The sequence below is a fragment of the Balaenoptera acutorostrata genome, chromosome 15 (genome assembly GCF_949987535.1).
Source record: "Balaenoptera acutorostrata chromosome 15, mBalAcu1.1, whole genome shotgun sequence".
Taxonomy (NCBI): domain Eukaryota; kingdom Metazoa; phylum Chordata; class Mammalia; order Artiodactyla; family Balaenopteridae; genus Balaenoptera; species Balaenoptera acutorostrata.
In genome coordinates, this window is record NC_080078.1 from 30,087,062 (window position 1) to 30,110,316 (window position 23,255).

Here is a 23,255-nt window from a genome sequence, read left to right on the forward strand (position 1 = left end):
TGTTGTTATTCTAATTGGAGAGGTGGACTAGCCTGCCCCGGACACACCTAGTAAGATGAGGAGCCAGGATTTGAGGTGCCCAGGCAGCCTGGCTGCAGAGTCCACCGCACCAGACAAAATGTGGAACAGCACCAAAAGCAACCCCCTCTGCCACTCCCTCCCCACTCTGCCCCCGAGCAAAGAGAAGGTGGCATGTGAAGGTCAGGCTCTAAGAGTCATGAAGGACATCACAAGAGCCCTTGTGACCCCGCCGCCAGTTCACCCACTGAGTCATTCGTGCCTGCTGTGAGCCCCCGAGCATCTCCGGCCAGTCCCGGGACAGCACAGGCGACGCAGACGTCCCTTAAGACACCGTCCCCTGTCCTCTAGGGGGGCTGGGAAGCCCAGTGAGGGCAGGGGTCGTGTCCTTCCTGGGCACCAGTGCATCTCTACTCAGGGAATGGATGAACGAATGCAAAAACCAAGGAAGCGATTCCACAGAAACCCAGGATGAAAAAAGTCCCTTCAAAAACAAAAAAGTACCTACAGGTAATGATGCATATCCCATAATCTAATCTGTATGTTCATTTTGCAAAAATAATGAGATGTTAGCAGTTTCAGAATGAGTGTTCTCTTACTCTGCTTTCCCCGACAAGAAACACTATCTGCTCTGCATTAAAATTATAGCAAGAATTATCCCTTAGCAGGAACCATATGATTTTAATGCACAGATGAATTTCAATTAGACATTTATCTAACCATGCCGATGTGTTTTCAATTTAACCCTAAATTACAGACTTTTCAAATAACTCTACTCTCCCCTCTGCTTCTTTCTCTTCAATTTTGGTTTGGTTTTGTGAAAGGTCTGCTGGTAAAATGAAGCAATACCAGTAACTTATCTACAAATTACGGGAAGGAGAAAGTAGGTTAAAAAAGACCAAGAAACTTAAAACAAGCATGATCAAACCACATCCGAGTTAGGCAGGAAACAATAGGAGACAGTTCTTGCTCAGAGGGAAGGAAGGTAAATCTTACCGGGACTATTGTCAAACAAGTCATAGATGAGATAAACTCTTCCCGAATTTCAACTGCAGTCGTCAGAATACAAAAAACTTCGACTTCACACCCAGGGAAAGGCAATAACCGGAAGTAGAAGGCTGACACTTTCACTTGGGCTGGCAATTACTTCCACACTCAAAAGAATCTCATTTTCAGTTCAGGCGGCCACCACACGAGCGCCGTGCATCTATCACAGCGGAGGCAGGAACTCATCCCAAGGGGAGGTCATTGGGAAAAAGAACAGATCTCCCAGACAATCCTGCCAATTAGAGGGTTCAACTAAAGTGGGTATCCTAAGCTGAGAGGTCACCAGTAACTTCCTGCAATTTGCTTTTGCTCTAATTGCAAATCCCCCATGTATCAATGTCAATATCCTGCTTGTGACATTGTACGAGCGTTTTGCAAGATGTCACCACTGGGGGAAAACTAGGGAAAGGGTAAGGGATCTCTCTGTATTATTTCCTGCAACTGCACGTCAATGAATTGCAATGAAAAAAACCTGCAAACCCAAGCACCCCAACAGTCTCTGGGTCCACCTCTTGGAACACCAAGTCTAACTTCAGCAGTGAGGGTCTTATAGGTCTTACAGACATTGTGCAATGAGCCATTAGCAGCTATCTTGGGCTCTGGAAATCATGTGACAAAACAAAGTCCAAAGGAACCCACTCCATTCCGGTCTGTTATTAACATAAATGTAGTATGAGTTAGCAGCAGGCTGGGTTGGGGCGGACTGGGCAAATCTGACGGCAGACACATGCCTCATCTGACGGGGGCGGCTTCTGAGAAGCTTCCTGCAGGAACATACGCACAGCCGGGACCAGATCTTCCGACTGTTCAAAACCATCCTGAAATCTGGACTTTCATGTGAAACTTCCCAAATGTTAAAGTTGGCGATTCATAAAATTTTCTTTCAAACATTGTGAAGACCAAACCAAACAGCTCTGAGGGCCAGACTGCAGCCTGTCAAGCACTTGATGGGCACTTTAAATCTATCTTTTCCCCATCCTCACCACGGCCCTCCCGAGTGGGACCTACACTTGCTGTTTTCTAAATGGGGTAAAACGACTTGCCCAGGGTGACCCGCTGGCTGGAGGGGTCCTCAGCAGCCCTGCCTGGAGGCCCTGCTGATTCTTCTGACTCAATGTTCCATTACTTGCATTCATTCAGCAAAAGCGAGTTTAAGAAAGTTGCAAAGAAATATCTCCAGCTGCATCAACACTAAGTCAACTCCACATTCTCTAGCCCATGTGTTGTCACAACGTGGACCACTAGGGGAGTCCTTCCTATTCATCACTCGTCACCCCCTTCACTTCCAGGTTAAATCCTCTCACCAAAAGCTACTCCTTCCTTTTAGAGCACATATAAGACTTGAGATAGTATACTTGTTTGTAAGCTTAATCACAGTCTGTCTCTCCTGCTGGACTGTAAAGCTCCAGCGTGACAGAGGCTATCTAGGTTTTGTATATCCTCCAAGCTAGCATGATGCCTGAGCCAAAGAAGGGGCTTAATAAATACTTCTTGAATGAAGCAAAGAAGGGATAGGCCGCACAGAACCATGACAAGGCCCCATTCAATTCAGCTGAACTAACGCCACCACCAATGAGGACAGAGGGTTTCTGGAAACCTTTTCCGAGGCTCTAATGAGCCTTAAAAAGCACAGTGGCCCGGCCAAGACACTGTACACCAGAAAGACCAGACGGGCAGGGGCCTCCTGTAACTGTACTCCAGGCAGTGCTGGCCCTTCGCGCTCCGGGATCACTCTCCACCCGCTCGCTCAGCTATGACCACAGAGTCGGCTGCCCAAGGGTAAGCCCAGCCCCTTCACCTGCGTGCCCACTGAGACCCGGGCTGCAGAGACAGAGCTCTCATGGAACGGCCTTTGTGTAAACGCCTCTCACTGCAGACGTGTATGTGGAGCCTATGCTGCAGCAGATCCAATGACAGACAAGACACCTGCTCAGAGCAGGCAAGACCTGTAACGAGAGGGAGCCAGGAGCAAGGGCCTTCCAGGCAGTGGTTAGGGTTAAGGGCACAGGTGTGGAGGGAAGAAAGCACAGGGCACGCTGGGGAAAAAGCAAGCAGGGCCAGGACTGAGGTAGCCTGGAGCTCAGTGTGTGTGTGAACAGGATGGGAGGAGGGAAGGCAGGCAAGACACAGGGCCAAGCAGGGAAAGCCTCGGGAGGAGTCATCACCCTGGTGATCAGGGTTTCCCTTTAGCAGAGCACAAACACGCACAAACCACAAACATGCTGTTTAGGCCACAGTTGGTGATAATTTAAAACTTGGGAGTATTTGCCTAAAAATGCAGCTTTCCAGTGTCTCTAGAAACATGAGAAAACCTGGCAATACAGCATCCACATTCCTGCAGAACAACTGCAGGCTGGGGTGAGCAACGGCTGCTCACAAAGGACACAGACACCCTCCAATTTGTCACAGTCCCCACTGCTCCCTACTACCCTCTCATGGGGTCTGTGTCATTCACAGATGCTCCCTGCCCATCCCCTGCAGATGCTGGTGCCTCGGACAAAGTATTCTCTCATTCGGACCCAATAACAGTGTCTCACAGATACACAACCTGAGGCCCAGAACGGGACAATTCCACGTTCAATAACATACGCTCAGTCACATCCACTCTTAGTACCCGACCCCAGATTCTTCTGGGTATGCATGTCAAGACTGATTAGGTTCCCTGAATCCCAGAACAGCTTATGCATCATCAGTGCTGTAATAAGCAGAATGTTGGTTTCTGGTTTTAAAGAAACACACATTAACAAAATGAGCAATGGCTTTTTATCAGGGTCTCGAGACAGTCCCCCACTAATGACTTACACAGCTTCTCTGAACATCCTGTTCGGGCTTAGTGTACGTCTCAGACAGATCGCCGTTCAGAATGACTTCAGCTAATGAGTTCACCAGGGGTGCGTGATGTATAATTAGGAAGACCTGGTGAGGGGGAAAAAAATGGGATGCACATTAAAGTGTGCAGACTTTCAACCTCTTCCTTCCTTGATCTGAAACAACAAGGCTGGGCTACATGAGTCTCAGCAGCAATCCCGGTGATGCAAAACCCAAAGAATGGATCACACTGGGGAGAAACCAGTTCTACTCTTCTCCTTCTAGAGTTGGGCCCTCCGTCTTTCAGACTGTTACCTATTTGGCTGGCTGTTCTTTGGCGGAAGGAAGTGCATTAAAGCGAGACTGTCCCTCAGGCCGGCTGCAGCCAAATCTGGCTGAAGTGGAGCAATGTGGGAAGGGAGCGCCAAACCCACACCCTCCTTCCTCTCCACAGGCATTTCAGTGTCAAATCCGATTAGGATTAAGACTAGGAGGCACCGGCCCAGCACTTCGGTTACACAGAAGAAGGGGCTGGCGAGCCCTGTTCCAATCAAGGACTTGGCAGAGGATGTCTATGCGGAGATCCCATCCCTGGAATGAGCTCTGACCCTTGCGGTGGGTTTGAGTGCACCAGAATTCCAGGGCAGCACTGGGAGGTGTGGAAACCATGGGGAGGAAAAGCCGCACAGGCCAGAGACAGACCGAGTCGTGCCAGGAGGCAACATCAGAAGGTGCTGGGCTGTCTGGGATGGCCCGGCCACCCCACCCTGCTGCCCAGCGTTCAGAGGAATGGCTTGAGGAATCAGGGTACCGAAACCGCCTTGCAAAGCTGGCTCAGACACACCTGCTGGTTTCTTTTAAAATGTAAAGGCAACACGGTACCGCAGTGCAGTGTGGGATGTATGGACCATCTGTATATCAGAGGGTGTGTGCGCCCATTTGTAGTTGCTTATATATACAGGGAACAGGGTCTCGAATCCTCGGCACTACTGTCAGGCGACACATCTCTGCTGTGGGGGGCTGTCCTGTGCACTGGAGGATATCTGGCAGCATCTCTGGCCTCCACCCACTAGATGCCAGCCGCAGCCCCTCCCCCAGGCGTGACAACCAGAAATGTCTTCGGGCACTGCCAGACATCCCCCAGGGTGGGGCGAAATCGCCACCAGTTGAGAACCCCTGGCAGAGTTCTCCCCATCTCTGGAAGGAACTAAAACACTGGCTGCCTCTGGGGAGCGGGACTGGGTGTGTGGGGGACAGAGGTAAGAGGGAGATTTTTCCCTACATGTTATTTTGTACTGTTTGAGTAGGGTGAATATATTGTTCAAAAAAATAAATACAATTCAGATTAAAGGTACAGGCAGAATAGACAAATGTGATACCTACCTTAAAACAACAAAAAAAGCACACCTGTTTTTAAAACACCAAAGAAACGCTATCATAGACTAGACAGTATGACCAAGTGGGTTAGCCTACGTCCAGGGCTGCGGCAGGCATTCAAGCATGGGTGACTATGATGATGACGAAGGAATTCAGCCCACAAACATTCAGTGAGCACCTGCTAAGGCCTGCGTGACAAGGGCCCTTGTGGACACACATGGTGTTCGTTCCCTCCTGGGCTCTGGACGGAGAAAAGCCTGGGGAGGGCTGGTCACTGCAAGGTACGTGGAAGCGTGTGCAGGCCAGACTCGAAAGGCTGGGCCAGCCTGCCCGAGTCACGCTCTCGTCCCCAGTGGTGGTTTAGTTTCAGCTGGACAGCATCCGCGTCACACCAAATTAACGTCGTTAATGTGAATTTTCTTGGTTTAGTAGCGATGCTTGTAAAATAATTTGTAAGGATGTTCTGATGTAGAGTTTAATTAAGGACCGGGATTTATACCCAATTTGAGGTTTTCACACATTCGGGCAACGTGATCATAAAGCTCCATGGAAATGCAGGGGAGCGAGACCCTTTACTCAGGCTGACGAACGCCAATGACAATGCTTTTTGTGAGAGACTGAAACAAGTAATTAGGTGCCTGAGCTGCTGGTCCTTCACGAGGAAAGCAGGAGAAAACAGGTTCTCGGAGAAAAAGTATGGCCTGACCCCCGTGCTCCTCGGGGTGTACCAGCAGCTGAAGGGTCCTGGGGGCACTTGCCATGGGATTCCTGTGGCTCAGCATCTGGCCTGCTCGGGTCCTGCCAGACTCCCAGAATCCCAAGCAGGAGAAGCTGGCGGATTCGTAATGAGGCGCCGGAAATTGCTGCCAGGAGGGGCTGGGGCTTGCACGGAGCTCCATCGCACAGAGGGGCATTCAGGAGTCGGCGTGCAGCTCTGAGCAAACAGAGCCCCCAGAACAAGACTCCGGGAGCAACGTGAGCCGGCCACATGCGGATCCTGGTTGGTCCGGCCACTGAGAAGAGGCCGGGTCTGCATCTCTCTTCTCAGGCCAACGGAAGACAGACCCGCCTCAAACTCAAAACGGCCCAGGGACCAAGTGAGAAGGACATGCTCTCAGCAAAGCAAATAAATACCTGGGCCACTGCAAAAGTGGGAACAGAGCTCTGGTCAAACGTCTGACTACTTGACAATCTAATGAGATGGCCTGAGAGTCTGGAATGCTTGTAATAAAAATATTTTTAAAGTTATGTAACTGGGTCACCATGGAGTTTTTCCCTTCTTGTAAATATTATATAATTACGAGAAGGAAACACATTTGTTTAAGAGGGGGAGGCAGACAAATTGGCTCAAGACACAAATCTGGGTGCTAAGCCTGCTACAAGACACCTTCCAGAATGTAATCTGGAAACTAGAACCATGACAAAAGCCTTTAAAAACAGCCTCATTAGTAGAAGTTTGTTAAACCATGGTTGCTGTGTGTGTACACACACTGGGTCCTGCAGTTTGGGGCTTATTTCAATATGGCCGAGAACAGGGGCCACCCAGCCCACATTTCCAGGGTTTTTAGAATACTCCTTGGTTGTTTTGGAAACCTCAGGCCCCACAGTAGAAACCAACTACATATGTGTCAGGTTTGATTTATTTCTCCTTAAATTTCCAAGTACTACCACGAAGAAGATACATAGCACCTCTACTCAGTGTTGTTATTTCATTTCAAGATGGGGGACACAGAGAGAGAAGATGGGGCAATGTGGCCTGGGAAATTTCTGAAAGGCAGCAGCACTCCAAGGACCCCCAATGTGGTGGGGACACAGGTGAACGATCAGACGTACCTGGGACAGAAGGTAGAGAGAAACCGGCAGGCTGATTTTCGGTCGTTCTCCTCCCTGGTGAAGGTTGGGGGAAAGAGACAGAGAAACCTGGGTTACACATGTGAGCAGCACAAAATCCATGAAGCCAGAAGCCATCTGTCTGAAGGAGCAGCGCCCAGCACCCTGACTTCCTCCAAGACCCTAAGGTTCTTCTTTCCTGGTGGCAAAGTCCACCCTGCAAAATAAGTTCACAACCTAATCCTATCCGGTACCATTTGCAAGGCCGCTATTCTTCCACCTGAGAAATCTTTCACCATGAGTCACGGATTAGAGGCTGGACCCGAGAGAAGAACTAGCTCCTTAAATTACCAAGAATGCTAATTTCCCCCAGTTTGGGCACCGAGAGCCTGAAGCCCAGCAGGAGAGGCCCCAGGGGCCTGTTCTCAGGAAAGGGGCAGGGAGAAGTTGGGGCACTCTGGCCTCCGAGAAGCCCCTCATTTGTACTGGGCTTCAACGAGCTCCATCTCCCACCAACCCTGTGAGGATCTTCAGGACCCTCGTTCTGCTCAGGCAGGTTGACTGCCTCATCCAATGTCACAGAATGAGGAAAGGGAAGAGGCAGAGTTTGAACCCACGTCTGAAAACTCCAATTCCCATGCTTTCTCTCTGCCTCCCAGAGCTGCAGCTGGCAGATCTCGTTAGGGTTGCAATTTTCTTTTATTCCCTTATTTTTAACAAGAAGCCCCATGTTCCATCTCCAGAAAGCAAGCTAGACCTCCCTGGGACACATCTGCAGAGGCCGAAGCCCCTGCAGAGTAACCAGCTGGCTCTGTCCCGCCTCCTGCCAAGGCCTCTGCCCCTTAACTCTTAGAGGTACCGGCCGAAGGTCTCCCCTCCTGGAAGTGGCATTTCTCACGGGGGCAAAGAGAACCACCAGCTCAGCATCACTTGCGGGGCAGGTTCCCGGTCCACTCCAGACCCACCGAGCCAGCATCCCGGAGAGGAGGGAGAGGGCACCCGAGGATGTGCACTTGAACAGGCTCCGTCCCCACAAGGGCTTCGAGCCTGTGACTGTGGACAGTCACTGCCCTGGGGTCTTTTCCTAGGTGCGCTCTGTCCCCTCCTGTCCATTCTGTGAGAGTTTTGTGGCTGGCTGGATCTTCTCCAAGTCAATTAGCTCTGGCAACTCTCCGAAAAACTTATCAGGGATGAGAACACCTCAAAAGAAGGATGCATAGAAACCAAAAGCCTGAATTTGTAGAGGTTTCCTGTTTCCTTGTGATGTCAGTAATCTTTTCTCATTCATTTACAGTCCACATGCACACACGCAACGCACACTCATATACTCTGTCTCTCTCTCCCTCTCTTTCCACCCCCTCTCAGGAAATAAGAGGAAAGGAAAGGGAAGCCAGCGTGCTTTGAAAAGAATCTCCCTCAGACTCAAAGCCTTGGTCCCTTGCAAAGCCCCGTCCTATTGGGGTGACTGCTCCTCCCCTCCGACAGACGACCCTCAGCCCGGCCCACCTTGTCCTGGTTCTCCAGCGAGTACACGTAGAGCGGCAGGAAGAGCCTGTTGAGCAGGTGGTCTGTGAGCACGTCGTTGAGGAACTCGCAGTTAATGATCAGGATGTCATTGAGATAGTGCAGGTGGTCCAGATGCTCAGCCACCAGGTCACTCAGCTTCCCCCGGTTCCGGTGCCTGCCGGGAGAAACGCCCATCTCAGCCCGGACGCCAAAGCTCAGAGCCTAGAACCAATGGCCTGAGACTTAGGTCGCAGGTGGCACTTCATTCACAAACAAATATTTGAGCCAGTCTCGAGAGACACCCATCCTGGCCCTACCAGTGGATTACAGAAAGAGAGAACGGACAGGTCCGCTGCATTCGATTTTAGGGGACTCATGGGGTCCCCCCACTTTCTGGGGGCCTCAGTACAACTCACCCCACCATCACCACAACAGCCCAAAACAAAAGGGGTAAACAAAGCAAAACCCAATGAAGCTCTTAGCAAGCCATTTCAAACAAGAGCAGCCACTAGTCCAAGTGGCAAGATCCCTTGGCTCCCAAGATAAGCAGCATTAATGGAACAATAAATCCTCGATAATTAAAATGCTCCAGAGGAGTTCTGAAGAGAGAAGCAGGCCTCAGCAGCCGCGTCCAACCCACAGGCCCCATCTGTATGGGGGGCACAGCGCAAGGACGTGACACCCCACCCCAAGCCCCAGGAGGCCCTGCCTTCTTCCAGTGAAGCAACAGGCACTGGGGCCGCCAGGCCCCACGAGTGGATCGGTCTCTGCCAAGGACGAAGCCTTGAAACAGCCGATGGGGCACTTTCACCTCCCCCAAAGCGTTATCTGTTGCAAAGAGCAATCTAGCTACCATAAGACCTTTTGTTTTTATTATGATTATTACTCAAGCAATAGATGGTCATTGTAGAAGACAGATGAAGAAAATAAAAGCAAAAAGAAATCAAAGTCTCCTAGTCCCACCACTAACAGATAATATTACGTTATTTCCACGTCTCCCTATAGTCACATCTAAAAGGCAGGTGCTACATATCTATCCATCTAATCACCTATGCTTTTAAAAAAAATAAGGACAGGATCAATTTTGCTTCTTTTACATAATTTTGGATAATTATTCCTTATTATGCTTTAATAAGATGTTTAGTAAATATTTACAGCAAATACACATTGTAAAGCCTAATAGTATAATGAGCACCCATGAATCTACCTCCCATGAGACCTAGAACATTTATACACAATGTTTTGCAACCCCTCCCCTGCACTTAATAAGATACTGTGTTCATTTTCCTTCAGCAGGATCTTTAATGCACTTCACTTTTTAAACCTTTAGTTTAAAAAATATCTAAGTAATACATGCAGATGGATTTAAAAATCGAATAGTACTGATGAGCTGATAATAAAACGCAGCAGCTCCTGGCCCCGCCTCCCCAACCCCTGCCCACTCTCCAGAGGAAGCGGTTTTCAACTCTTTTAGGTGTTTCTGTGGATAGTTCCTCCTGTATTTCTAGAAAATCTACGAGGACCTCTATTTTGCGATTGAGCCATTTTAGATGTTACATAATGACCTCCTTTTATTGTGTTCCCTCCACCCTTCCCCACCCAGCAGTCATCAGCAACTGGCGTTGACATTATAACCATTCGCTGCAGAGCCCCAGGGAGGACCAGGAGTTCACTTCCTTCCTTGTATAACTTTCTGTTCTTTCTGAAGTTGTGTCTCATTATGTCTCATATCCATGGCTATCCATATCTATACGGGTCCTTATCCTCCCAAACGCCCCGTCAGATCTGCCACCCACCTCGCCTTGCTTCTTTACCAATATGGAAGCTGATATTTTCTTCCTCTCTCTCTCTCTCTCTCTCTCTCTCACTCTCTCTCTCTCTCTCATCCTCTGCCCCCAGGAGACCTCCTTCCTGAGTCCCTTCATCGTCCTGACCCCATCTAGGTGCGCCTCTTACCAGATCTGTGCGAAGCTGTCACCCTGGGGCAGTGGTTCTCAACTGATACAATTTTTCCTTAAGGGAGACGTCTGGCAGCGTCTGGAAGCATTTTTGGTCTTCACAATTGGAAAGGGGAGGCTACTGGCATCCAGGGGGTGGAGGCCAGGGATGCTGCCGAACACCCTACAATGCACAGGACGCCCCACACAAAGAATTGCCTAGTTCAAAAGGTCAATAGTGCAGAGTTTGAGAAATCCTGTTCTGGAACTTCTATTCATCGCCAACTTAATTTTTTTTTTTTAACAGATTTACTGAAATATAATTCACATACCAAAAACTTCACCCAAAGTACACAATTTAATGTGTTTTAGTATATTCATTCCCCCCCCCCCACACCCCTCCTCCAGCCCTAGGAAACTACTAATCTACTGTTTCTATGGATTTGCCTATTCTGGGCATTTCATATAAGTGGGATCATATACTAGGTGGTCCCTTGCATCCTTTCACTGAGCATAATGCTTTCAAGGTTCATCCATGGTATATGTGTCAGTACTTCATTCCTTTTTATCGCCAAATACTATTCCACTGCACGCAAATACCATATTTTGTTTATCCATTCACCAGTGGCAGATCATCTTCATCTTTTGACCAGCTGCCTAGCACCCCATCTATGGATGTACTGGATTCACTTACCCTATTCCCCTCTGGGAGGTATCTGAGTTGTTTCCAACTCTCTACTGTTATGAAAAGTGGAAAGATGGGCAGAACCTTGCAGAGTATGGAAGTCCATATTCCGCGGACACATAGGTGGGTAAGTTTTGTTCTAGTGTTTATTTTTTCTCTACAAAAACGGAATTCTCCCCTAAGCACTCTGTCTACCTAACAGGCACCCTGGGGGATCACTTACTCCTCATCCGTCTGCACACAGTTATCGAGTTCGATCACATGGCTCCCGATGAACCAGACCAAATTGGAGAAGTAAGGGACAGCAGTTTTATCTCTGATATAGTGCAGCATGGCCTGGTTATCCACTGAGAAAATCCACAAAAGAAGAGGGGAAAAAAAGTCAAGCTACCAAATATAACTTGGGGGATATAAAAAACGACAACAAAACCACAATGAAAAAGCCCTCTACTATAATCTGAATCTTTTCTGTCTTTCCTGGAAATACTTAAAAATGGTTACCTTACGCAGAAAACTATACTCATCAAGGTAGTTCTTACGTTATTTTTATAATTAATAAAATCAATTAATAAAGGTAGACATTAATAGTGCTTTAGGAAGCCTACTTATCAGCAGTGCATTTAGCTAGACTACAGTGAAAACTACACCATTCTCAAGCAAGTTTCCTGTATTTGCATGTAAGGATAAGTTAAGAAAGCAGAAAACCAGAAGTTATTAACTTACATGACACTGGAATAAGGAACACGGGAATCGTCATTGAAGGAAAGGCAAAAAACAGACCACAGTTAACAGGGTTAGGAACTGGGAGGGTGAGACAGTTGCTCAGAGGGGCAGAGAGCTAGGGCAGGAGGCATCTAGACAGAAAGACACAGGTTAGAAGAGAACAGAGAGAGCAGAGAGCAGAGAGCCTGAGGCGGCCAGACTGGGGGTCAGACCAGGTCGCAAACTCAGAAGCCCGCAGGCTGGCCAACAACAACTTGGTGAGCGAAGCCAGCCGGCCCAGTGGGTGAACGGGGGAGCGCAGGCCTTGACCCCAAAGCGGGCAGCTGCTTCTCAGCGTCAGCTCACCACTGCCCTGCAGGACTGTGGGTCCAAGCAGCCACGCCTACATCTTCAAGTCAGTAATCCAGACTGTTACCCAAGCTCTCCCAAGTTTGAAATATTGACAACTATATATTTTTTTTCAAAAAATATCTAAGCCAATGAAAACCTGTCTGAGAGCTGGATTTGGCCCTCAGGTCCTCAGTTTGCGACCCCCGGATGAGCCCCTCTGGGCTCTTAGAAGGCTCTCCAATTTAAGGCAACCCCAGAACCAGGCTGGAGTGAGTCCCCGAGGAGCTCCCTTCCCCTCCCAATTAGGAGTCATCTCAATTAATAACATCATAACTCATGAAGGTCAAAACATTGGTCCCTGAGAAAATGGGGTCCCAGCTCCAGGGTGGTGACTACACGGGAAATAACCCCGGTGTCAGGCAGAGCGGCCGTAGCCTTGGAGGGCAATTCCAGGTCGGCAAACTCGTGTCCAGCCAGCCTTTGTGCTAGTGCGGGCGGGGAGCCATGGAAGGGCTTTCTCCTGGAGGCAATGATTTGGGCATTAAGTACTTCTTGGGAGAAAGGAGGAATTTGTTGTTGGGCTTTGTAGCCGGTTGAGAATGCAATACTGCCCCCTGCTGTTTGCGACAAGAAATGCTCTCATACGTTATTTAAAGATAACATACCCCCTGGCTATACTGAAGTATATTTTACAGGCCAAAGGCAAGAATTTAACTCTCACGTTTCAAAGACAGCTTTGCCTTACCTAATTATCACATGGCCACTCCGAGTCCCACATGTGCCTCTTTCAGGACATGCATGACTTCTGTGTATCAGCAACGAGTAGGGCTTTAACATGCAGAACTAAGTGTGCATAGAGAAGGTGGTGGCACAGATTTATGTAAGGGGGTAGCTAACTGTTCAGTGATGACAACCTTTCATGAGACAGGCAGCCCCAGCTACAATAAATGAGCTCTCTGTTACCACCAGAGAATTGTTTGTACGGACTCAGGAAAGCCAGCACTAGCGGTCAAGTTAGAAACCCCATGAGGCATGAGCTCATAAGGAACCTTACCTTTGTAGACGTTTAAAGTTATGGTTCTTACAGCAATTCTAACCATACTTTCGGGGTGATTGAAAAATTTGATGGCTTCTGTGTACAGGGCGAAGTCATTAGTGTGCTAAAACACAAGAAGTACCGAAAATGAGTTACAGACCCATAACACAGGCTGGCCCCTACCCCAGCTTTCTGAATCCTATCAGACTTCAGTAAAAGACCAAAAAAAAAAAAAAAAAAAAAAGGTACCCACGTGAACCTTAAGCCAGTGGTTCATTCCCAATGGGGAATGTGGGGAGGGTTGGGAAGGTGAGACCGTGGAAGAAACAGAAGCGGGTCTAGGAAATGCCAGGCCTGGGTTCATGATCTTTCCTACCACTTCTTAGCTGTGTGATGTAATATTTCTAAGCCTCCGATTCTTCATCTATAAAATGAGGATAATAATTCCCACTTCATGGTTGCTGGGATTAAATGAGATTATTTCAGGTACAGTGATTACCCTGGCACCTGATACCTAACGAGCACTCGGTAGTAATGCTAGGTGTTATTATTAGATGCCGCTTCTACTAATAAAAAGCAAATGCAAAGTCTGACTACGTTCAGAACCTATAATATATATTTCCCTATTTGGAAACACTAAAAGTGTAAACATTATCATGGAAAAGGAGGGTCTCGGGAATCTTCTGCCATTAAAAAGGGGTCATCAGAACAGAGCAAAACAGTTCAGAACCAAAGAACTCCACTGATGGAGCCCTAAGGAAAAGGCACACAGGATCCGGGCTACAGCACGCTGTGGCGCACTCTGCTGCCCTCTTCTGGCCAGTTTTCCACATGGCTCCGGATCAGACTGGAGGGCACCCCCAGGCAGTGAGGGGCGGGGAAGAGGGAACCCATGACCTTCAGCGAGGTGACACCTGTCTAATGAAGGCAACGCCACTTTGAGCACTAGAAGCAGATGTGCACGTCACAGGTGGTAGCTACTGCACTGGTCCACAGAAAAGGAAACTAAGTCCACCTCAAAAATCAGCCTCCTACCACTCCTCTGGGGATCAGCAGGATACTCTTCCAGAAGCATCACTCGGGCCCCAGAATCCCTACATTCTGCCCTCCCCACCAGGTGCACAGAAGCCCAGCTGCACCCGAGTGGGGGAAGAATGGGGCTCCCTCTCTGGTCTGAACTTTGCAGGTGGGTTTTCTTCCGCCCGGGAGAGCCTCTGGGAGAACGCGAACCGCACCCCTCTGGTCTCTGGGCACATTTAGTGAGCACCAACTGTGGGCCAGGCACTGGGCCGCACAATGTCCATCTTCCAAAGTGCCCCACACTTTGTGACTGGCAGCTAGTACTTCTCCCCTTTGAGGCCAGCTCTTGCCATTACAAATCTAGACAAAGAAAGTCAAGGTGCAGGCTGCTGTTGCCACATCCCGTGGAGACAGCTAGATGAATTTTGCCCAAACTCAGAGGAAATGTTTGGGACTATGGTCTGACTTCCAATACAGGCTGTGCAGCACGTGTGACCACTGATCAGAAGACACTTGCCATGCAGACAGCACGTGGCCTCCAAGACGGCCCAATGACCCTCTCCTCCTGAAGTCACAACTTGTGCGTCCTCTCACGCTAAGTCAGGGCTGGTCTGTGCGGCCTAAAGAATACAGTGGAAGTGATGGCATGTGGCTTCCGAGGCCGAGTCCTGAAAGGCGTTACCGTTTGCCTTGGTCTCTTAGGATCGTCTGTTCTACGGGAAGCCAGCTGCCGTGCTGTGAGGACACTCAAGCGAACCCTGGAGGAGCCTGGGTAACCAAGGCCTGCCGCCAATGGCCAGCACCGAATGGTCAGCCATGTGAGCAAGCCACCTTGGAAGCAGATCCCCCAACCCTAACCCAGCCTTCAGATGACTGCAGCCTCGTGAGAGACTGAGCCAGAACTGCCCTGCCAGCCTGCTCCCCAATGTCAGACACACTGTGAGAGAAATGTGACAGAATTCTGACCTGCAAGACAGGAAAGGAAGTCTGCTGGGAGGCTTCTGGGAAAGAAGTTTTTTGGAAAGTTAGAAGGGGGCACAAGAAGGGATGTGATCTCATCAGACTTTTCGGCAGTGGCATGTAAGTATGTGATGTTTGGAGCTCCTGCGGCCATCCTGAGACCATGAGGGGTTGAGCCTCAAGACAGATGCCAACTGTATGGTCAGCAGAGTAGGAAGATGGAAAAGCTTGGGTCACTGATGAAGTGGTCGAGCTGCAGGATGAGCCAGCCCCAGGACAGCCAGCATCTGTACCTTTTGGAACGTGAGATAAATTGACCTGAGTGTTCAAGCTCCTCTTCATTGTGAGAACAATGGCTATTTATTTATTTAAATTGTTGGTGATTCTCTCAAGGAATACCAGGGATTTTAGCTTATAAGGAATGGCAATGGCTACAGTTTTAGGGAGCCAGGTACATACTAGTCGCTTTGAAGACATCAGCTCATTTAATTCAACCCCTGGAAAACCCTCCAAGGTAGAAACTATCATCCCCATTTCTCAGACGAGGAAACTGAGGCTCAGAGGACTGGGACTTCTCTAAGGTCACACAGCAGGGAAGTGGCAAAGCTGGGCCTGACTGGAGTTCCTGTTTTGCCAACAGAGGAACACGACCCCAAGTTAATTTCTGGGCACTTCTCCCTACCAAGAGTATCATGCTCTCAGGTAGTGCAAATTGCATTTTACATTAAAAACGGAAAAGGTAGCTTGTTAAATAAAAAAAAATTTAAAGCATGCCAAGGTCAAACAGTGTTGCTATGAAAATGAGGAAACAGTGAATGCATAAGTGCTTTGTAAACAGAGGTCACCCAGACCAAAGGGGCTGCTCTGATTGGCTAGCTTTCCACCCAAATGTGCCCCTCTGCAATTACTTACCTCATTGTAAAAGAAATGGACCGTGTGGTTGTTGAGTTTTAACGAAAGCGTTTTCAGGAACGATATATAATATGCCATAATCTCCTCATCAGAAAAGTCAAACTTATGGACAATGATAGAATTTACATAGTTATTAGAGAGCAAATAATCTAGAGGGAGAAAAAAAAAACACACAAAAGAAAACAGGTTAGTTAATTCATGCTCGAGGAAAGGCAAGCAGAGAAAGTCCAGGAACAAGCAGATGACCATGAGAATCTATCAGTACTTGAACCAGTCAAGCTAATAGGGAGCAGCTTAACCTTTAACCAGCAAAGAAATCAGCCACCATGTGTAGTCACTAGAAAGTTCAAGAGCAATGCCAGAGAAAAGCCGGGTCACCCTGCCTCCCACACCACAGAAAAGAACACTTGAGCATTTTCTTTCGTTGTTGGCAAAGTTCAACAAGAGAGCCGGGGGGTGGGGCAGACGAGCTGGTATTTGGGTATTTTCACAAACCACCCACGGATGAGGGTAAGCTGCACTGTATCTTATAAAAGCTGGCCCCATTTTGCCATCAAATGTCACACTGTCACCCTCGAATGCCACAAAGGGCTCCACGTGGTTTTTTCCTTCCTATAAGGCAACATGATTTCATAAAGGCCACTTGAGGCTGAACCTCCACTACCTGCCCAGCACCAGGCTGACTGCTTTACACTATCATTCACTGTCATGATGCTGCTGCAGAGTGGGCCTTGTTTTCCTCGTTTTGCAGATGAGTAAAAACGAAGGCTAATTAACCTGCCTGAGGACACAGAGACAGTAAGTCAGAGATGGAATTCAAACTCAGGCCCGATGCCCTGTGTTAATAGCATGCACTAATGGGGGCCAAGGATGAAAACTGGATGCCGAGGCCCTGTGGGCACTGGAACCACAGGAGAGCAGTCACCCCTGCTAAGCTGCCAGGGCCCAGCCCCTGCAGAAGTGCAGGCCCAGCGTGGTGAGCGCTTCCAACTCTGCAGAGGAAGCTGGAAAACACAGATCATAATGCTGTATCTTGGATGTTGAAATGTCAGCCACTAGATCAACTCGTTCTGAAAGCTGTGCTGGCCAGTGAAAATGGGTCTACAGACCCACTGCGACCCATGGGCCCACTGTCTGCAATCCTGGCCTTGGGCCCTGGCCAGACACGTTATCCTCTGAGTCCTTACCAGCTACCCTGCGAAGCCAGTGCTGCCATGCCCACTGTCTGCCTTTCGGGCTGCCAGCCTGTGGGCTCTGTACCATCCCAGCTGCCTCCCCACAGACGGGGAAAGGCAGGATGTGATCCACACCTGTACCACAGGCAGACGCGGTGAGGCAGGGGAGCAGGGTGGGGCAGAGCCTTGCTTCTCAAAGTCTGGTAGTGGGACCGGCAGCACAGGAGCTTGTCAGACGTGCAGAGGCTTGGGCCCCAGCCCTGACCTCCCACTCAGATCTCTGGGAGGGCCCAGCACTCCGTGTGTTAAGAAGTCCTGCAGGGCTTCCTGTCACGCTCATATCTCAGAGGCACTGGGTTCAAAGGTAAACTTGGACCCACACTGCCTCTGCCACTTCCTAGCTGGGTGACCTTGGGCAAGACACTTATCTGCACCACTCCCCAGCTTCCCTGTCTGAAAACAGGAATAAGAAGACCTTCCTGGTGGGGCGTTGTGAGGACTAAAGGAGATAATGCGCAAAAAGCACTGAGGACAGTGAGGAGCACAGAGGGAGCACCCGATCCCATGAGCTGCCACCCCGCATCTTCTCACGAAAGCTTGGAGATTCCTAACCTCCACCGCCAGTCCTCCAGTCACCGTGACTGTTGTTCTTGGGGGGAACAGAAATAAACCAGTAAGTTTTATTTGGTGCCAAAGAGGTACCTAACTTAGGCCAGTCACAGTATACTGAAAAGGCTAGAATCACCAAACACAACACAAAGAGCCATCCAGGAGCACGGGGCATGAGAGGGGCCGCAGCGTGGTCCTTAGAACACAGTCTCAGAGCAGGCTTTGCAGGTAGGACGTCATGTCTGTAGTTTTCAAAATCTCCTAACTATAACAATTCCTGAGGTCAATCTTGGGTCCCACATTAAGAGAGGAGGCAGTAGATCTGAAGTGGGGTCCTAAGAATTTTAATATGTTTAAAAATGAGGTTACACGCACTACACAAAACCTGTGGGATGCAGTCCTAAGAAGGAAGTTCATAGCAATACAGCCCTTCCTCAAAAAACAAGAAAAATCTCAAAAACAAAACAAAACAAAACAAAAACCAACGTAACCTACCACCTAAAAGAAAAAGAAGAAAAAACAAAACCTAAAGTCAGCAGAAGGAAGGAAATAATAAAGATCAGAGAGGAAATAAATAAAAGAGAGATAAAGAGAACAATAGAAAAAAAATCAATAAAACCAAGAGCTAGTTTTTTGAAAGGATAAACAGAATCAACAAACCTCTGGCTAGGCTCACCAAGAAGAAAAGAGAGAGAACCCAAATAAGCAAAATAAGAAATGAAAGAAGAGAAATAACAACCGATACTGCAGAAAAACAAAAAAACATAAGAGAATACTGTGAAGAGTTATATGCCAACAAAATGGACAACCTAGAAGAAATGGACAAGTTTCTAGAAACATACAGCCCACCAAAACTGAATCAAGAAGAAATAGATAATTTGAACAGACCGATCACTAGAAGTGAAATAAAATCTGTAATTAAACAAACAAACAAACAAAAAAAACCTCCCTGCAAACAAAGGTCCAGGACCAGACAGCTTCACTGGGGAATTCTACCAAACATAAAAAGAACTTACAGGGATCCTTCTCAAACTCTTCCAAAAGACTGTAGAGAAGGGAACATTCCCAAAGTCATTCTATGATGCCACCATGACCTTGATACCAAAATCAGACAAAGACACTAACAAAAAAGAAAATTACAGGCCAGTGTCTTTGATGAATATAGATGCAAAAATCCTCAACAAACCAAATCCAACAACATATAAAAAAGATCATACACCATGATCAAGTTGGATTCATCCCAGGGTCACAAGGATGGTTCAACACATGCAAATCAATCACTGTGATATACCACATCAACAAAAGAAAAGACAAAAGCCACGTAATCATCTCAATAGATGTGGAAAAAGCGTTTGATAAAATTCAACATCCATTCATGATAAAAACTCTCACCAAAGTGGGTATAGAGGGAACATATCTCAACGTAATTAAAGCCATTTATGACAAACCCACAGCCAACATGATACTCAATGGTGAAAAGCTGAAAGTCTTCCCACTAAATTCTAGAACAAGACAAGGATGCCCACTCCCACCACTTCTATTCAACATAGTATTGGAAGTCTTAGCCACAACAATCAGACAAGAAAAAGAAATAAAAGGCATCCAAATTGGAAAGGAAGAGGTAAAATTGTCATTATATGCAGATGACATGATACTCTCTATAGAAAACCATGAAGACTCCACACAAAAACTATTAAAACTGATAAACGGACTCAGCAAGGTAGCAGGATACAAGATTAACATACAGAAATCTGTTGCATTTCTTTACACTAAAATATCAGAAGGAGAAAGTTAAAAAAAAAAAAAAAAAGACAATCACTTTTAAAATCATGTCAAAAAAAAATAAAATACCTAGGAATAAACCTGACCAAGGAGATGAAAGACTTATATGCTGAGAACTATAAAACATTGAGAAAGGAAACTGAAGATGCTTTAAAGAAATGGAGGGCTTCCCTGGTGGCGCAGTGGTTGAGAATCTGCCTGCTAATGCAGAGGACACGGGTTCGAGCCCTGGTCTGGGAAGATCCCACATGCCGCGGAGCAACTGGGCCCGTGAGCCACAATTACTGAGCCTGCGCGTCTGGAGCCTGTGCTCCGCAACAAGAGAGGCCACGATGGTGAGAGGCCCGCGCACCGCGATGAAGAGTGGCCCCCGCTTGCCACAACTAGAGAAAGCCCTCACACAGAAACGAAGACCCAACACAGCCATAAATAAATAAATTAAAAAAAAAAAAAAAAAGAACATTGTTTTTAAAAAAAAAAAAAAAAAAGGGAAAGATATCCCATGCTCTTGGACTGGAAGAATTAGTATTGTTGAAATGGCCATACTACCCAAAGCAATCTATAGATTTAATGTGATCCCTATCAAATTACCCACAACATCTTTCACAGAACTAAAACAAATAATCCTAAAATTTATATGGAACTACAAAAGACCCAGAATTGCCAAAGTAATCCTCAGGGAAAAGAACAAAGCTGGAGGCATAACCCTCCCAGACTTCAGACAATACTACAAAGCTACAGTAATCAAAACAGTGTGGTACTGGCACAAAAACAGACATATGGATCAATGGAACAGAATAGAGATCCCAGAAATAAACTCACACACGACTACAGTCAATTAATCTTCAACAAAGGAGGCAAGAAATACAATGGAGAAAAGACAGTCTCTTCAGCAAGTGGTGTTGAGAAAGTTGGACAGCCGCATGTAAATCAGTAAAGTTAGAAAATATACAAAAATATACAAAATAATATACAAAAATAAACTCAAAATGGCTTAAACACTTAAATATAAGACATGACACCATAAAACTCCTAGAAGAGATCATAGGCAAAACATTCTCTGACATAAATCTGACATAAATCGTACCAGTGTTTTCTTAGGTCAGTCTTTCAAAGCAATAGAAATAAAAGCAAAAATAAACAAATGGGACCTAACCAAACTCATAAGCTTTTGCACAGCAGAAGAAACCGTAAACAAAATGAAAAGACAACCTATGGAATGGGAGAAAATATTTGCAAACAGTGTGACCAACAAGGTCTTAATTTCCAAAATATACAAACAGCTCACACAGCTCAATATCAAAAAAACAAACAACCGAATCAAAAATTGGGCAGAAGACCTAAATAGACATTTCTCCAAAGAAGACATACAGATGGCCAACAGCCACATGAAAAGATGCTCAACGTTGCTAATTAGAGAAATGCAAATCAAAACTACAATGAGGTATCACCTCACTCCAGTCAGAATGGCAATCATCAAAAAGTCTACAAATAACAAATGCTGGAGAAGGTGTGGAGAAAAGGGAACCCTCCTACACTGTTGGTGGGAATGTATATTGGTGCAGCCACTATGGAGAACAGTATGGAGGTTCTTTAACAAACTAAAAATAGAACTAGCATATGACCCAGAAATTCCACTCCTGGGCAGTATATATCTGGAAAAGATGAAAACTCTAATTCAAAAAGACACATGCACCCCAATGTTCACAGCAGCACTATTTACAAAAGCCAAGACATGGAAGCAACCTAAGTGTCCATCAACAGATGAATGGGTAAAGATGATGTGATATGTATATATACACACACACACACACACACAATGGAATATGACTCAGCCATAAAAAAGAATGAAATACTGCCATTTGTAGCAACAAGGATGGACCTAGAGATTTTCATACTAAGTGAATTAAGTCACACAGAGAAAGACAAATATCCTATGATATCACTTATATGTGGAATCTAAAAAAATGATACAAATGAACTTATTTACAAAATAGAAACAGACTCACAGACATAGAAAACAAACTTATGGTTACCAAAGGGGAAAGGGGAGTGGGGGGAGGGATAAATTAGGAGCTTGAGATTAACAGATACACACTACTATATATAAAATAAACAACAAAGACCTACTGTATAGCACAGGGAACTATATTTAATATCTTGTAAAAAAAATGAGGTTATGTATATCATAAATCTAAGTATATAGCTTGATGTATGTGAAAATGTACATACATATGAATCTTAAGTACTCGTACCTGTGTGTGTGTGTGTGTGCGTGTATATATATATATATATATATATATACATATATATATATATATATATATATATATATATATATACACATGCACACATCTCACAAACCTTAGGTGTCCAGCTTGATGAATTTTTGCAAATAAATACACCACCCAGATCAGGCACAGTGCATTTCCAGCTCCCCGAAAGGTCCCTCACACCCCTGCCCCGTCAATACTCTCTTCCCAAAGACAGCCCCTAGCCTAACTTCCAGCACCACTGACTCGCTTTGCCTGATCTTGAACTTCATATACATGGACTCATACAGGACGCCCCCTCTGGCGTCTGGCCTCTTTCACTCATCACCACATCCCAGTTATCCATGTTGCTGCATGTGTGCTAGCAGTGCATTCCTTTTTTTTCCTTTCTGCTATATAGTATTCTGTTCTTTGAACAGTCCACAATCTACCCACCCAGAATCCACACCTGTAACAACCAGCCAGGTGATGCTGATGCCTCGAGCACTTCTTTTCATTCTGTCTTGCCAGCTGTGGTTGGCTGGGGATGAATGGGCTTGCCGGAGAAGGAATGTTAGCCCCACTGTGACTGGTTAGTGGCTGCCGGGCCACCAGGGGCACAGACACCTATGCTGGCAGCTTGAGATGTGCAACCTCGGGCTTCTCGGCTGCACTCTTGAGTTGGAAGAGCCACACGCTCCCATCCTTCCCCAGCAGGGACTTTTCCAGGGCCTCCACGACATGACTCTGTGGTCGGTGAGGCCACCATGGGGGTGGCGGAGGTGCCTCTATTAATCGACTGGGATTTTTCTACTACCCCCTCACTGTGTGGCCAGCTTTCTGTGGTATCCTTTTATAATAAACCCAGGAGTCTACAAGTAATCTCAGGCTCTCAGGCCTTCTGTCACTTAGGTCACCAAACCCAACAGGCAACAGGTGCACTCGTGAAATGGCTGCTTGTAATAATGAAAATACGGAAACCACCTAAACGCCCATGGTCGCGTTAAGTAAGTTATGGCCCAGCAAGATGCAGCTCTTAAACCAAACAAGGTAGGGATGCATGAATGGACAATATGAAAAATCTAAGATACGCTAGTAAGTTGGGAAAAATAAAACTAACAGCAAAATGGTATGTGTCCACTGAACTCTTAGGGTGAGATTCTATAGAACTTTTGCTTCCTACAGTTTTTTAATGTTTGATTTTTGTTGTTGTTGTTGTTTTATAATGAGGACATTTTCTCTCTATAA

The 23,255-nt window shown here is 46.8% G+C and overlaps 1 protein-coding gene across 7 annotated transcripts in view; it reads right to left on the reverse strand.

Annotated features, from left to right (window-relative positions):
- Nucleotides 1-23,255, reverse strand: part of CLEC16A (C-type lectin domain containing 16A) — a 217,403-nt gene that overhangs the window by 175,079 nt on the left and 19,069 nt on the right. For all 7 annotated transcript variants that reach the window (XR_009005334.1, XR_009005333.1, XR_009005332.1 and 4 more), the window contains exons 4-9: nt 16,190-16,338; nt 13,316-13,421; nt 11,432-11,555; nt 8,587-8,761; nt 7,084-7,137; nt 3,868-3,981 (exon numbers count right to left, since the gene is read on the reverse strand). Coding sequence is in view for 4 of the 7 variants with exons in the window: in XM_007188393.3 (XP_007188455.1) it covers nt 3,868-3,981; nt 7,084-7,137; nt 8,587-8,761; nt 11,432-11,555; nt 13,316-13,421; nt 16,190-16,338 (722 nt within the window). In the remaining 3 variants the exon portion in view is untranslated. The remainder of the gene's footprint in view (nt 1-3,867; nt 3,982-7,083; nt 7,138-8,586; nt 8,762-11,431; nt 11,556-13,315; nt 13,422-16,189; nt 16,339-23,255) is intronic.